The following is a 15499-nucleotide window of genomic DNA, read 5'->3' as shown; positions in this document are numbered from 1 at the left end:
TTTTACTTTTTAAGAATAGAGAAAGTGCTGTAAGAATTCCTTTAGAGCGTGTCAGTGGTCATGCCCACAGTCCTGCCTGTGGACTAACCCCAGCTCACGCCCTGCACCCCAGGCTGATTTCCTGGCAGTGGAGATGCGGCGAGGAAAAGTGGCCTTCCTCTGGGATTTGGGCTCTGGATCAACACGCTTGGAATTTCCAGACTTCCCAATCGATGACAACAAGTGGCACGGCATCTATGTGACCAGGTAGCAGACAAAGTTCTGTCTGAGCATCTCTCATTTCTCTCCTGCATCTTTTAAGTAACTACGTGTTTACCCTTATGCTGGGAAAGATTGAAGGCAGGAGGAGAAGGGGGCAACAGAGGATGAGACGGTTGGATGTCATCACCGACACAATGGACATGAGTTTAAGCAAACTCCAGGAGATGTTGAAGGACAGGGAAGCCTGGTGTCTGCAGTCCATGGGGTCACAAAAAGTCAGACACGACTTAGTGACTGAACAACAACATGTTTGTAATATCATGTAACAGTCCTTGAAATTTCTGGGGAGTGGGATTATAATGAAAGAATACTTGGTTTAGATTTATTGTAGGAGTTTTTTTCATTATTACAAGAGAAATAAACTTTGTTGCCAAAATCAACCATCAAATGAAGAAAAAAGTTTAAAGTTTGTATTACCTTCAGAATGTCAGGTCTAAGTCTGGGCAGCCAACCCAGAAGAGGGCAGTAACGTGCAGCATAATGGAGACACCACGTGGCTGGCAGCAGGACAAGCAGAGGGCAGGCCAGGAGGGAACCAGTTAGGGGTGGCGTTTTTTTAGAATTCAGGAAGGACGTGAAATTCTTCCTTTTACAGCCCCTCCCCAGGGACTTCCCTGGCGGTCCAGTGGTTAGGACTCTGTGCTTCCAACTCTAGGGGGCAAGGGTTTGATCCCTGGTCATGGAACTAAGATCCTGCCTGTCATGTGGTTCTACCAAAAAATAATAAAAGTTATAAAAAATAAAGTCCTTCCCCAGAGGCAACTACTGTTAAGCAGCTTTATGTGTATCTTTCTCTTCACTTTTCTGTAATATCACATTTTGTTGTTATGATGGTGTTGTTGGGAATTTGTGATTTTTACTTTGTTATTTGAGAAAACAGGGATATAATAAAGACAGTGGGCTGTTGAAACATATTTAGTCCATTATCTGTAACTATTGTAAGCAGGAGATAACAGGATGGAATTGATGCTTTAGAAGAAATACTCCACAAGGTTCTAGAGGGCACACTAGGGCTGGGCTGGGCAAACCTAGAAGCAGAGACGTCAGTGGAGACGTGGGCAGAAGCCGGTGGAGGCTGTGTGTAGAACAGATGTGTGTGTGTGTGTGTGTGTGTGTGTGTGTGCATGCGTGCCACACATGTGGACCGATTTGTCATTCTGAAAGTGCTCTTTTTGCAACTGTCTGTGACCCCCAGGTTTGGGAACATTGGTTCATTGAGCGTAAAGGAAATGAGCGCAGCTCAAAAGCCTCCACCAAGAACAAGTAAATCCCCTGGAACAGCCAAAGTTCTGGATGTAAACAACTCAACCATGATGTTTGTTGGAGGGCTTGGCGGACAGATAAAGGTAACATTCTGAAGGCTCATCTGAACAGGCTGATTTTACCAATAGATGAAATGAATATGCTTACATTTTGAAAATATTCTAGGCAGAGAACGATTTTCCTGCTTCTATTATTTTGTTTAATGACAGTTCATCTGCAGAGTTGGGTTGGTTTTGTAAAGGATCATGCTTCATAAATGGTATAAAGGGAAAAGCAGCCAACGGTTCATTTTACTATTTTTTTCCCTCTCAATAATAAAAGAAGAAATTCAGTATTCCACATTAATTTTTGTGAACTCCCTTATCTCTATTCTGACTCTAGAGGTGTATTAGTCATTTAGCCATGTCCAACTCTTTGTGACCCCAGGGACTGTATAGCCTGCTAGGCTTCTCTGTCCATGGAATTCTCCAGGCAACATTACTGGAGTGGGGTGCCATGCCCTTCTCCAGGGGATCTTCCCAACCCAGGGATTAAACCTGGGTCTCCTGCACTGCAGGCAGATTCTTTATCGTCTGAGCCACCAGGGAAGCCCTGACTCTAAAGGTAGACTAACTCTAACCCTAGTGTTTAGCAAAAGAGTTCATGGTATATTTTATTACATCAGTTATCCTCCCACCGAATAAAGCTGGGGTTACCTGGACCTGGTTCAGTGCTTTGAAATGAGTGAGGCGTCATCACTGACCGCATCCTCTGGGTCTTTTCTCATCTGATGAAGGGCCTTCTCTCCAGCGACCCTAGTAATTGATGTGCCCTGAGTTCTCGTCCTGCTGTCTGTCACTCATTCTAGGATCCCAATTCATGATTGGAAGGAAGTCCAGCGATTACAAACTGGCCTTTGTAACAGTTTTTACAGCAGTTTAACAGCTGTTACAAAATGTAACAGCGATTACATTTTCCTGGATGTTGTTTTCTCAAAATTTGGATCTGTGAAATTTGAGCTCCCAAGGAAGAGCTTTGTACACTTAAAAAATGCATTTCTTTTCACTCATTGTGTGTTTGTTTACACTAGAAGTCTCCTGCCGTGAAGGTTACTCATTTTAAAGGCTGCATGGGCGAGGCCTTCCTGAATGGACAGTCGATCGGCCTGTGGAACTATATTGAGAGGGAGGGGGAGTGCCACGGCTGCTTTGGAAGGTAACTCGCCCCACAGGTGACACCTCAGCTGCTAATGTGTACAGTGACCTGGTCCAGGGAAAAGGTTCAAGTTGTGGCATTTCTCAAATGCATTTGACCCTTCATGCATGCTTGGTCACTCAGTCATGTCCTTTGAGACCCCATGGACTGTAGCCCACCAGGCTCCTTTGGGATTCTCCAGGCAAGAATACTAGGGATTGCCATTTCCTCCTCCAGGGGATCTTCCCAACCTGGGGATCAAACTTGAGTCTCCTGTGTCTCCTGAATTGTCAGGCAGATTCTTTACCACTGAGCCACCCCTGAACTCTTGCTAATAATGAGTTTTCTTAATGTTCCATAGAACACACTTTGTAAATGCTGATACAGACACAAACTGGTGCTTTATGTCTGCATTTGTTACTGGATTAAACTGTCTTCATTTTAGATAAGTGTCCCTACCTAGACAAAAGCTTTAGCTCAGTGAGTTAATAAACTATTTCTAGGAACTGAATCCATTTGAGCAGGTCAGTGATTAGAATTCATTGTGCTTTTCACCTTTGTGTGTAATTTTCCATTATTAAATCATTGATATGGTCCAGTGATGCCCTTTAGACTTAAAAAAAGTTTTTTTCTCAATGTGATCATGTACCTTTAACTTTGGCTTATATTACCACGGAAGCTAACTGGGTTTTTTTTTTTTTTTAATTCCTCTTTGAATACATTTGTACTCTTTTAGTGTGGTGTCAGCATACATTTATAATTATGAAAAATCTCTTAGATCCTTAAAGGATAATATAAAATCATTGATTTTAACAGTTCACATCTAAATATGGGGGGAAAAAATCTTTAATCGGCAGGCCTTTATTCCTGTGTAAGTTCTGAGTGGCTGGTGCAGCAGCGCATTGGCTGCTTAGCTGACCTTTGATAGGGCAGTCTTCTTTTCTTTGCACATATTAAATCATGTATCACCCTTCCAGAGAGGTTCTCTCATGATCCCTATTTTACTGATAGAGGGAATGAGACACAGAGGGGTTAGGTAACTTTTCTGAGGTCACACAGCTAGTAAGTTGGGGAGCTGAAATTTGAACCCCAGCAATGTGCTGCTAGAATTTGTGTCCTTCGCTACATGAATCCAGTCGTCTGAAGGTAAAGCAATGGGACTTGCTTCTAGGAAGTGATTGAGAATTAGACCATAATTGATTTATACACAGTACATTTCTTATACTTCTTTATGGGAGATCTCAAGACAGAAATTTTCAGAAAGAATAGGACTATAGAAAGCTATCAATTTGAAACCTTGGGTTTTACAGAGTACCGTTATGTTTTACTTTGTTAATGAAAACGCTGTCGTTGGGTCTTCTGTCTCTGCTTGGAGTTGTCACAGAGTTTGGTTATTACCCCTTTACCAGGAGAAAGTGCAAATTCATACCCCCCGCCCGGACACTCTAATCTAAATTTCACTCTCAAGCCCTATGACATTCCACAAAAGTACCTTTTGAACATAATAATGACATGTTCCAAGTACTTTGTATTTGAAGAGTAAATTAAGTCAGCTTTTTGAGGCGTGGGGAAAACTGGAAAACACTTATCTAAGATATGCTGGAGTCCACAGTGTGTGACTGAGTTGTAAGCTCATCTTGCAGATTTTTGAGACTCTGTTTGGTCAATGATATTTTTGTAAGCTGATCCTTCTGGCACATTGGTATGGATTTGTTTTCCATTATTAGTCCAGTTTAACTGATGCATTTAGTTAAAACCAGCACCAGGTAATAAATGCCAATATAAAATTTATTCCAAAAGTGCTGAAGTTAAGACAGGACATTAAAGGAAATGAGATATTAAAGGACATCAAAGTCACATTAAAGGAAATTAGAGCAAACGAAAATCTAGTCGCTGAGTAGAACTATTTATAGCCGCAATTCATCCTTTGAGGGAATTTCTTTTTACTACAGTGAATGCTGCCTACGTTAACTCTCTTTTCTTTATAAAGCAACTGGGTGCTTGTCTCGCATAATCTCATGGGGGGCATCTTTTAAGTTATTATGACTTAAGACTTACTACCAAATTATGGAAATAAATGCTCTATGACAGCTTTGTGAGGAAGAACTCATGAGTGTCGTGTGTCCTTGTGAACTACCTTCCTAAGAACAGGTTATATTTCACCCTCTTTCTGTGCAGCCCCCAGGATGAAGATGCCTCTTTCCATTTTGCTGGGAGTGGGTATTCTGTCGTGGAGAAGACTCTCCGGGCTACTGTGACTCAGATAATTATGCTTTTTAGTACCTATTCACCTAACGGGCTGCTTCTGTACCTGGCTTCAAATGGCACCGTAAGAGTCTTTAAGGGTTCTATGTCCTGCTGTGTACATACAGTTGGATTGCTATGAGGATATTTATTAAATGATTGTTTTATGAGCACATACAAGGATAATATATACACATATATGCCATACTAGTTTCCCCTTTTAAATTATTTATCAGTATAAACTCACTGACAAACATTTGGAAAAGCATGTCAAATAGAAAATAGCTTCCCATCATTATGTGCATTTAGCCATGTCCAACTCTTTGCAACCCTACGGACTATAGCCCACCAGGCTGTTGTGTCTATGGGATTCTCCAGGCAAGAGTACTGAAATGGGTTGCCATGCCCTCCTCCAGGGGAATATTCCCAACCCATGGATCCAACCTGAGTCTCCTGTGTCTCTTTGTACTGCAGGTGGACTCTACCCACTGAGCCACCTGGGAAGCCCTCCCCTCATTATAAATGTCACTTAAACATTTATTATTAGATTTTGAGCCTAAATAAGAGGTCTTGTTTTATTCACTGTGACTTCCTAATCTTATTTGAATTCCATCAGAGGAGTTCATGTTCTTATTTTTATCTTGAGTGCGGGTGATCTTTCTGTTTTGTGGTTGTATTTTTAGGACTGGCTCATTTGTCAATCTAAGTGAACAAGATGCAGAGAGTCCACTTCTCTTATTGTGTTGTGGACTTTGACATTCATGAGTTTATTTCACACGTCTGTATATTAATCTAGTAAGCCTTGTGGACACTTTTAATGTCCAACTATTAGGCCAGATCCTGTTCTCTCAGTTTGACTGTAGGAGATTTCCACCCTCCCTGACTTGGAGGGGAAAGAAATCTTGTGATAATAATGTAACCACGGGTAAGTGTTTTCTCTTGTTTTTTACAGAAAGACTTTTTATCCATTGACCTGGTCGACGGCAGAGTCAGGGTAACAGTTGACCTGGGTTCTGGGCCCCTTGCTCTGATTACCGACCGACGCTATAATAATGGAACGTGGTACAAAATTGCCTTCCAGCGAAATAAAAAGCAAGGTAAGTGTGAGGACAGACGGACAAAATGCCCTAGTGGGAATGAACATCTTTCCAAAGTTAGCAGTCTTTGTTTTTTCTTTAGCTTTCTGAGTCTTCTTGAATGACATTCTATTCAAAAGCCCTTGTTTTCTTTGGAATTCTGAGCACCGGGATTCACAGCTTCGTGAAGGAATATTCTGTTTGTCTGTGGTTTCCAAATGCATTGGGCTTCCCTGGTAGCTCAGTTGGTAAAGAATTCCCCTCCAATGCAGGAGACCCTGGTTTGATTCCTGGGTCTGGAAGATCCCTGGAGAAGGGATACGCTACTCACTCCAATATTCTTGGGCTTCCCTGGTGGCTTAGCTGAAAAAGAATCCCCCTGCAATGTGGGAGACCTGGATTCGATCCCTGGGTTGGGAAGATCCCCTGGAGATGGGAAAGGCTATCCACTCCAGTATTCGGCCCTGGAGAATTCCATTGACTGTATATGTATAGTCCATGGGGTTGCAAAGAGTCGGACACGAATGAGCGACTTTCACTTTTGCAAATGCATTATTTAACATTAAAGGCTAAATTGGAATCAAGGGTCAAATTGATTGCATTTTCTTTCACACATTCTGGTGCCATTTAGCATGTGCATTCTGGATTTATTGACTTTTGTAAAGAGGGTTTTCATTTGCCCTTTAACAGTCAAGAACATTCCTTGGTCAAATTTGCAGGATGGAAAAGAATATGTCTTTGTTAATGAACTTTGTGAGATGTCTGTGTTTTGTTTTCCTGTAGAAAATGATGTTCTTACCCCCTTGATCTCCTGTAGGGCTCCTGGCAGTTATTGATGCTTACAACACCACCTACAAAGAAACCAAGCAAGGGGAGACTCCAGGGGCGTCTTCTGACCTCAATCGTCTGGATAAGGATCCAGTTTATGTGGGTGGATTACCGAGGTCGAGGGTAGTGAGGTATGATACCACACTGCAGAAGTGTCATGTCCTAATTACTATTTTCGTTTCCATAACAAAATCCCACAAACCGGCCAGCTTAAACAACAGAAGTGATTAACAAATGTATAAGAAATGTCTCGTACAGTATCTGGAGCCTGCGATTCTGATATCAAGTGTCCATAGAGCTGCTTCCTTCTGAGGATCATGAGAAAGAGTCTGTTCCGTGCTGTCTCTGGGCTTCTGGTAGCTTCGGGCATTCCTCAGCTTGTAGGTGGCATTCTTCCTCTGTGTGGACACATGGTTTTCCCTCTGTGTCTCTCTGTGACCAAATTTCCCCTTTTTATAAGGACACCACTCATACTGGATTAGAACCTATCCTAATGACCTCATCCTAACTTGATTACAACCACAAAGACCTATTTCCAAGTATGGTTACATTCAGTACCTTATGAATACTACGTCAAAGTAGAACGTTAGAAAGTCAAAATCTTTTTTGAGAGGAGGTAGAGAACACAACTGAGCCCATAGCACTCTGTTTTGATTAGTATGCCATATTTGTTGTTGTCATTTAGTCTCCAAGTTGTGTCCAACTCTTTGCAACCCCTTGGACTGCAGCATGCCAGGCCTTTCTGTCGTTCACTATCTCCTGGATTTTGCTCAGATTCATGTCCACTGAATCGGTGATGCTATTTAACCATCTCATCTTCTGCCACCCTCTTCTCCTGTTGCCCTCAATCTTTCCCAGCATCAGGGTCTTTTCCAGAGAGTCAGCTCTTCACATCAAATGGCCCAAGAATTGGAGCTTCAGCTTCAGCTTCAGCATCAGTCCTTCCAGTGAACATTCAGGATTTATTTCCAAGTATGCCATATACTTGAGAAGTAAAGAAAGCCTTTTGTAGTAAAATTTATGATGTTCTACTGCCTGTAGAACATCTAAAAATGGTAACTGTGCAATATTTGGAGGCCTTACTTTCCATCACGCATCATTCTCCTGTCCAGACTTTCTACTAGAAAAATCTCTTTGGAGACCAAAAAAAAAAAAAGATCGTGCTTTCTACAGACTTATCTGGATTCCCCTTTTGTGTGATTAGAGTGAATAATGTATGTGAAAGCTGAAAGACCAGCATCAGCAAGTTGGATTAAAGATAGCAGAGGAGAGGTGCACTGATTCTGATTCTTGTTTAGCTTTGCGACTTTAATAATTCACATAAACTTTCTGTAGTTTGCTGTTCTCAGTTTTGTAATTTTGAACTGGGAACAAATTAAGCGAGACGTTTCTTTCACACCATTAAAAAAAAAAGAATGCATCCACAGCTGGCAGTCAAGGCAGCCGAGCTCCCAGAGACTGAACTGTAAACTAAGTGCCATAACTTCCTTACGACAATGCACTGCCTTTCTTATAACTGGCCCCTGTTTTGGTGAGTACGTCCAAATGGTAATGACTGTAATAGTTTCCCTTAAAAATATTAAGCAGGGTTTGTCTAGGTAGCCACCTAGGTGGTTGTTGTTCAGTTGCTCAGTTCTGACTGACTCTTTATGACCCCATGACCTGCAGCCCTCCAGGCTTCCCTGTCCTTCATTATCTCTGGAGTTTGCTCAAACTCATGTCCATGGAGGCAGTGATGCCATCCAACCATCTCATCCTCTGTCGCCCCCTTCTCTTGCCCTCAATCTTTCCCAGCATCAGGGTCTTTTCCAGTGAGTCAGCTCTTGGCATCAGGTGGCCAAAGACAGGGAGCTTCAGCTTCAGCATCAGTCCTTCCAATGAATATTCAGGGTTGATTCCCTTTAGGATTGACTGGTTTGATCTTCTTGTGTCCAGTGGACTCTCAAGAGTCTTCTCCAGCATCACAGTTTGAAAGCATCAATTCTTTGGTGCTTGGCCTTCTTTGTGGCCATCTGGATAGTTGTGCTCACTAAATTTGATCCTTCTCTTTAGTCCTAAGGCGAGCACATGTTTGACCTGAATTCTCACCATCTCACGGTCAGTAACCTTTTTACAGGGAGACCATGACACCTGAAAGGAGATCTTCCTTGTTTTTATTTCTTCTTTCAAACCTGGAGTTATAAGATCCAAACTTTGTTGCTGCTGCTGTCCTGTCCTTCCCTACAGGAAAGGTGTCTCCAGCAAAAGCTACGTGGGCTGCATCAAAAACCTGGAAATATCCAGATCAACCTTTGATTTACTCAGAAATTCCTATGGCGTGAGGAAAGGCTGTATACTAGAGGTGGGGAGCGTTTTATGAATATTGAGACAAGTGTAATCATATTAGGACGAGTAAATCAACTGCCTGTTGATTTACTAACGTCATAAGGCAACAGGATCTAAACCAGGGGATTGAATAGAAAAGAGGGGGGTGGGGTAAACAGCAGCAGCCTCTGGGTGATGGTTGGGTGGGGGAGGTTCCACACACGGTGGACCTGATGGGCTTTCTTCTCTCCTCTCTGACCAGCCTGTCCGAAGCGTCAGCTTCTTGAGAGGTGGCTATGTTGAATTGCCCCCCAAGTCTCTGTCACCAGACACGGAGTTGTTGGCAACATTTGCCACCAGGAGCAGCAGTGGCATCGTCCTGGCTGCCCTGAGCCAGAGCAGTGAGAAGCCAGGTGATCGGCAGGCACATGGGGTGAGTGACCCAGAGGCTGTCAAGCCAGGAGCTCAGGGAGGAAATGACTTCAGGAAACATTGGATGGAAGATGACTTAGTCCTAACGTGTATTCTAGCCGTGTGCCTGGTTGTTTATGGGGGCACATTTTTACTAAGGAAACGTGTTCATTACTGAATGTGTTTTCCTTCATGAATCAGTGGTGTCTTTGTGTTGCAAAGTCCATCTTCCTTGTCCAGCCACTGAGAAGAAAGACACTTAGTGTCTACCTCGGATCGTAATAAATTAGGTGATATTTACCCTTTCCTCTCCTCAGACTTTATGTATTACGTAATTCGAAGAGACTCCGAGAATGCTAAGGTATTGTATTAATGAAAGAGAAGTCACAGAGCTACAGTTTAGAGTATGGCTCTCTACTGTGCAAGATATTTTATGGATACTGTGTGTGTGTGTGTGTCTGTGTGTTTATTCAGTGAAATTTTATTCAGCCATAAAATAGGAGGAAATCCTATGAATGAACACGTATGAACCTCGAGGACATTATGTTAAGTGAAATAAGTTAAATGGAGAAAGACAAGTACTGTATGATCTCACTTATATGGAGAAACTTAAAAAAAAAAAAAACTCATAGAAACAGAACAGACTGGTGGTCAACCGAGTTTGTAAGGGCAGGAGGGAATTGGGTGGAGAGGGCCAAAAGGCGCAAACGTGCAGCTGTAAGAAGATCAGGGGGCGATGTACAGCGCGGTGACTATAGTCACCACACCATATTGCATTTGAAAGTTGCTAAGAGAGTGGATCTTAAAAGCTCTCCCCATAAGAAAAGATTTTGCAACTATATGAGGTGATCGATGTTAACTAAGCTTGTTGTGGTGATCATTTTGTGATATGTTCAAATATCCAATGGTTGTGTTGTATACCTAAGGCTAATACAGCGGTATATGTCAATCATGTCTCAGTAAACCTGGGGAAAGAGAGAAATAGATCAGTGACTTACGACGTGACTATTTGGTAGCACATAACGTAGCAATAAGGAAGTGTGAAGACTGTGTAGAAATGGAAATCTTTGATGTGGTTAGTGATAACAGCCTAATGCAGAAAGTAAATTAAGTGAGCAGAGATTAGAAAGTAGCATATGAAGTAGAAAGCAGTTGTGTCACATGGTGGTGTTTTTAAGGAGCTGCTTCCTTGGCACTAATACAGCCACATGGGCTTCATCAGATGATAATTCTTTAAATCCTATAGTAATGTCTTTTCTATGGGAATTATCTGTGTCTCCTTCCTAGCCCTTCTGGTCCATCATGCTAATTGAAGGCCACGTTGAAGTGCATGTTAACCCTGGGGACGGAACCAGCCTGAGAAGAGCTCTCCTGCACGCTCCCATGGGCACCTACGGTGACGGTCAAGAGCATTCCATCTCCATGATAAGGAGCGGAAGGTATTTGCCTGACCTTACGAAGGCTCCCCAGTAGGATGCCTGTATGGGGCTCTTTGCAGTGAAATGATTGGGATAATTAGTATGATGTCATTAGCATTCAGTTTTTAAAGTTCCAAAATAATTCTAGGAGCTTGCTGGAAGACCTCCTTGGAAATCAATTTCATTTGCTTTATAATAAGACATTTGCAGATTTTTCATAATTGAACAACCTTAACCCCGCCCTTTTGTGGGGCCCAGGATAAATTGTCTTTAGTTGGAAAAATTCTGTGTCAACTACCATTCATTACAGTGTTAATGAATTCTCATAGTGAGTGGGAAAATGGTAAATAACTGTAGTGTGCTCAGTTGTGTCTAACCCTTTGCGACTGAACCCACAGTCTGTAGCCTGCGAGGCTCCTCTGTCCCTGGGACTTTCCAAGCAAGAATATTGGAGTGGGTTGCCATTTCCTCCTTCAGGGGATCTTCCTGACCCAGGGCTTGAACCTGCCTCTCCTGTATGCCAGGCGGATTTTTTACCGCTGAGCCACCCAGGAAGCAAATTTTAATAGTGAATGGTATAATAGTAAATAGCAACAATGCAAACAGTAAAATGTAAATAGTAGTAAGTAGTGTTAGAGTAACATTTCTGTATTAATCTCTCTCAAAAACTATGGACCAAATGTTTTAAAAACACACTGGACATTTTGTCACAGATAAAGAAGTAGAGGATACACTCCAAAAAGCACTCGAACTGAATAATGTTTAATCACCATTACATTCATTTTGGGAAAATGTTCAGCTGTCTCTTTTCATGTTCAAGAGTTGCCTTTTTTTTATTCACACATGTTAAATTTCATGTTAAAAAATTTCTTTCAGGGAAAACTTTTATTAGTAAGAACTTGCTGGAATAAAATGGACAGTGATGTTTCATTGTATTTAAAAACCTTTATATTCTCCTTTAGAGTTGTTACTGTTCAAGTGGATGAGACAACTCCTGTGGAAATGAAGTTGGGCCCGTCAGCAGAAAGCAGGACTATAAATGTGTCCAGCCTGTACGTCGGGGGCATTCCAGAGGGTGAGGGGACACCCATGCTCAAGATGAGAAGCTCGTTCCACGGCTGTATCCGAAACCTGGTCTTTAACATGGAGTAAGTATGACTGCACTCTCAGCCTGACTGTGCCCGTCCCGATCTTTCAATGCCCAGTACCGACACTAATCTACAGTCTAATTTTGTCATTGGAGCTGGCCTCAAATTCTGCAGGTTCCCAAATGATAAGTGGATCCCGTGTTTTATCATGAAAGTCCCCCCAGATGGCCTTTATTGAACTAGAATGGTGGACAGTCTGTCATCATGCATGAGAAAGAAGAGAACCGCTAGACATGAGTTCCACAGGTGGTGCTGTGGTAAAGAACCTTCCTGCCAGTGCAGGAGACTTAAGAGAGTGGGTGCTATCCCTGGGTCAGGAAGGTCCCCTAAGGGAGGGCATAGCCACCCACTCCAATATCCTTGCCTGGAGAATTCTATGGACTACAGTCCATGGGGTCACAGAGTCGGACACGACTGAATAGACTGAGCATGCATATGGGTTTCCAGTCATTGTGGGAGATGGTCGATTCGGTTACTTTTAAGAGTATTGTATTCGTATTTTTTAATGGATTTTAAGTGTTCAGTAATCCTGTGACCTTGGTGCGTGTGTTGGCTTGTATTATCACCACTGATTCTGAAACGCTTTGTTTGTATCTAGACTTCTGGATTTCACGAGTGCCGCTGACTATGAACATGCAGACCTGGACTCCTGCTCACTCTCAGGGAGGCCGAAACTAGCCGTCTACCGCGAGGACGGAGAGCGCCCGCCAGAGCCCCAGCCTCTACCAAGTCCAGTGAGAAGGCCCTTCTTTAATTATGCAGTTCAGTATTAGTCGTGTCTGACTCTTTGTGACCCCCATGGACTGTAGCCTGCCAGGCTTCTCTATCCATGGGATTCTCCAGGCAAGAATACTGGAGTGGGTGGGTTGCAGTTCCTTTCTCCGAGGGATCTTACCTACCCAGGTATCAAACTTGTGTCTCCTGAATTGCAGGCAGACTCTTTACCATCTGAGCCACCAGGGAAGCCCTTGTTAGCTTTCACTTTTCTGCTTGATGATTTCTCTGCTTCCTTGGTTGAGAGCTCATGCTGTGATGATGCACATGGCTCAGTTGTGTAGAGCAAGGCCCATCTCTGAGTTCAGGGTGGTGGTATTGGTAGCCTCCATCCACTGACCTGGGAAACTGAGTCTACGGCCTTACTCGGCCTGGACCCAGGGCACCTGCCCTCCAGCCCGGCTCCTCCTGGCTACACCTCGCTCCTGTCAAGGAGGAACCACCTTGGCCTGTCCCCTGTGGGCACGTACAGTCCCCTGCTGCCCATGTGCCAGCTGTTCCTGCAGCTGCCTTCCCCAGAGCAGGTTTTTTTTTTTTTTTGAGGGGGAGTGGTTGCCGGCACAAGCAAGGCCTTTGCCCCTTGGACCTGATGAAAATTCATGGGAATATGGTGAACTTGAGTGGGACTGAGGTAAAAACAGAGGCTCTAGTTGCCTTCTCAGAGAGACAGAGGGGTGTGGAACAAATAGCCAAGAAGGTAAAGGCTGTGCTGGTGTGTTTGTGTTGCTGGTGTGTTTGTGTTGCTGGTGCTCTGACACCCTTGCTTCTGAGATGTTTCCTTCATGGAAGGACATGTTTGTGTTGCAGGGTGTGGGGAAGGGCGGGGGTGGTGGGCCTGGCCTTGCATGGCTGTGAGCCATATGCATCTCTTACAGGAACTGTGCGCCACGCAAAGGGCCCCAGAATACATCCCCAATGCCCACCAGTTTGGCCTCGCAGAAGGCAGCCACTTGGTGCTGCCCTTTAACCAGCTGGCTGTCCGAAAGAGGTAGGTGATGCTCTAATGTCCTCACGAGATGTCTCATTGCTAGAAGAATCCAGGGCATATTCTTCAGCAGTGAGTCTTTTCCGGAAGAAGCTTCTCGTGTTTCATGAGAAGTGAACACTTCGGTGCGTTCAGCTTGCCACCACGTGGTGGCAGTGAGAGGCAAATAGGAACGCAACTCCTATGCGGCTCAGATGCGCCAGCGTGGCTCGGCCGGGTTCCGTGGTTTGTCTGGACGCCATCTTGATGATGGTGGGTGGCTGCCTCTCTGGCGGTGTAGAGGAGAGCCCTGGCTACCTAAACCCCTCTTCCTTCTGGAATCCCAAGTCCCCTGAAGCTGTCTTCTGGACGCTGAACCCCGTTCTACAAGAAGCATTCACTAATCTGCAGAAAAGCCCCCCCCCCCCAGCTCTATCATCATGACCCCAAATTCCTGGAGCCACACGCACGCCAGCCTGCACGTTCCCTCTGCCCTTCACACCTGGCTGTCCCAGGCAGCCTTCTCCAGCTGGGGAAGCCAGCTCACATGCCAGAGAGCTCGTGGCCAAGGGTCCTCAGGACCTGCACGCCTCCCTGTCCTCCTGTGGGTCTCAGCCCCGCAGTCCACACCCTCGGCTCTGCAGTGCTCTACCCCTCTGTCGCCGCCATCTGGGGTCACTGCCCCTTGTCTCCTGCCTTCAGTCCCCATGAGCTTGGCAGCTGCCCAGCCCCTGATCTTTGAGGTCCTCTGGCTCCGATCTGTCAGAGGTCTTTCCCTCGTTCCTCCCTGGCTGCCTTCTCCCCGTGGTCACACTGCTGAGCACTTCCTAAGTACCCACCCCACCTGCACAATCTCGCTTTAAGCATCCTGCTAACCACCTCTCTCTCCTCCTTACTTCTCTCTCCAGCAGCTGCTCACCCCCATCAAGACCTCTGAGCCCTCTGGCTTTCTCACCATCATCACCATTTTTTGCCACAGCTCATTAGCCCCCTTCCCCACTGGCCTCCACGTGACTCAGTTTTAACTCTGTGGTATATTTCTGGTGTTAGTTTTGGGGAGAAAGGGACCCTCCTTTGTTCACTGCTTGATCCTCTGCTCCTAGGAAGATTCCTGGCAGATGGAGGTAGGCAGTTACCACGAGTGAATGAATGGATAGATCAATGAAGGGATGGATAACCTGAGATGTTCAAAACAGATGTTGAAACACTTACCGGGGTCTTTGAATTTAAAGAGTGACTTTAATTGAAATTAATTTAATTGAAGAAATTTAATTGAAATTAAAGAGTGAATTTAAACAATTAAAGAGTGAGAGCATGCTCCTTCCTGAGAGCCCTCGCCTCCCTCCAGGCTCTCAGTTCAGCTGCGCATCCGCACGTTCGCCTCCAGTGGCCTGGTGTTCTACATGGCTCACCAGAACCAGGTGGACCACGCCGCGCTCCAGCTGCACGCGGGCCGCCTGCACTTCACCTTCGACCTTGGGAAGGGCAGGACCAAGGTCTCACACCCTGCGCTGCTCAGCGACGGCCAGTGGCACACGGTAGGCTCTCGGGAAGGTGGGGTCACTCGTGCCAAGCTCTGTTCCACGGCCCCTCGTGTGCACTCCGTTTCACAGTAGTGGGATCAACCCCTTTGAT

The 15499-nt window shown here is 44.6% G+C and overlaps 1 protein-coding gene across 3 annotated transcripts in view; it reads left to right on the top strand.

Moving 5' to 3' along the window:
* Positions 1–15499, top strand: part of LAMA1 (laminin subunit alpha 1) — a 125691-nt gene that overhangs the window by 103946 nt on the left and 6246 nt on the right. For 2 of the 3 annotated variants that reach the window (XM_027526332.1, XM_027526330.1), the window contains exons 46-58: positions 113–246; positions 1457–1607; positions 2594–2718; positions 4876–5026; positions 5894–6038; positions 6835–6976; positions 9072–9186; positions 9412–9582; positions 10848–10999; positions 11941–12126; positions 12725–12887; positions 13776–13888; positions 15213–15402. In XM_027526332.1, coding sequence (XP_027382133.1) covers positions 113–246; positions 1457–1607; positions 2594–2718; positions 4876–5026; positions 5894–6038; positions 6835–6976; positions 9072–9186; positions 9412–9582; positions 10848–10999; positions 11941–12126; positions 12725–12887; positions 13776–13888; positions 15213–15402 — 1938 coding nt within the window. The remainder of the gene's footprint in view (positions 1–112; positions 247–1456; positions 1608–2593; positions 2719–4875; positions 5027–5893; positions 6039–6834; positions 6977–9071; positions 9187–9411; positions 9583–10847; positions 11000–11940; positions 12127–12724; positions 12888–13775; positions 13889–15212; positions 15403–15499) is intronic. The other variant, XM_027526331.1, reaches the window with a different exon arrangement.

This window comes from Bos indicus x Bos taurus, chromosome 24 (genome assembly GCF_003369695.1).
Source record: "Bos indicus x Bos taurus breed Angus x Brahman F1 hybrid chromosome 24, Bos_hybrid_MaternalHap_v2.0, whole genome shotgun sequence".
In the NCBI taxonomy this organism is placed as follows: Eukaryota; Metazoa; Chordata; class Mammalia; order Artiodactyla; family Bovidae; genus Bos; species Bos indicus x Bos taurus.
The sequence above is the reverse complement of the archived record's forward strand: the minus strand, read 5'-3'. Positions and strand labels throughout refer to the sequence as shown.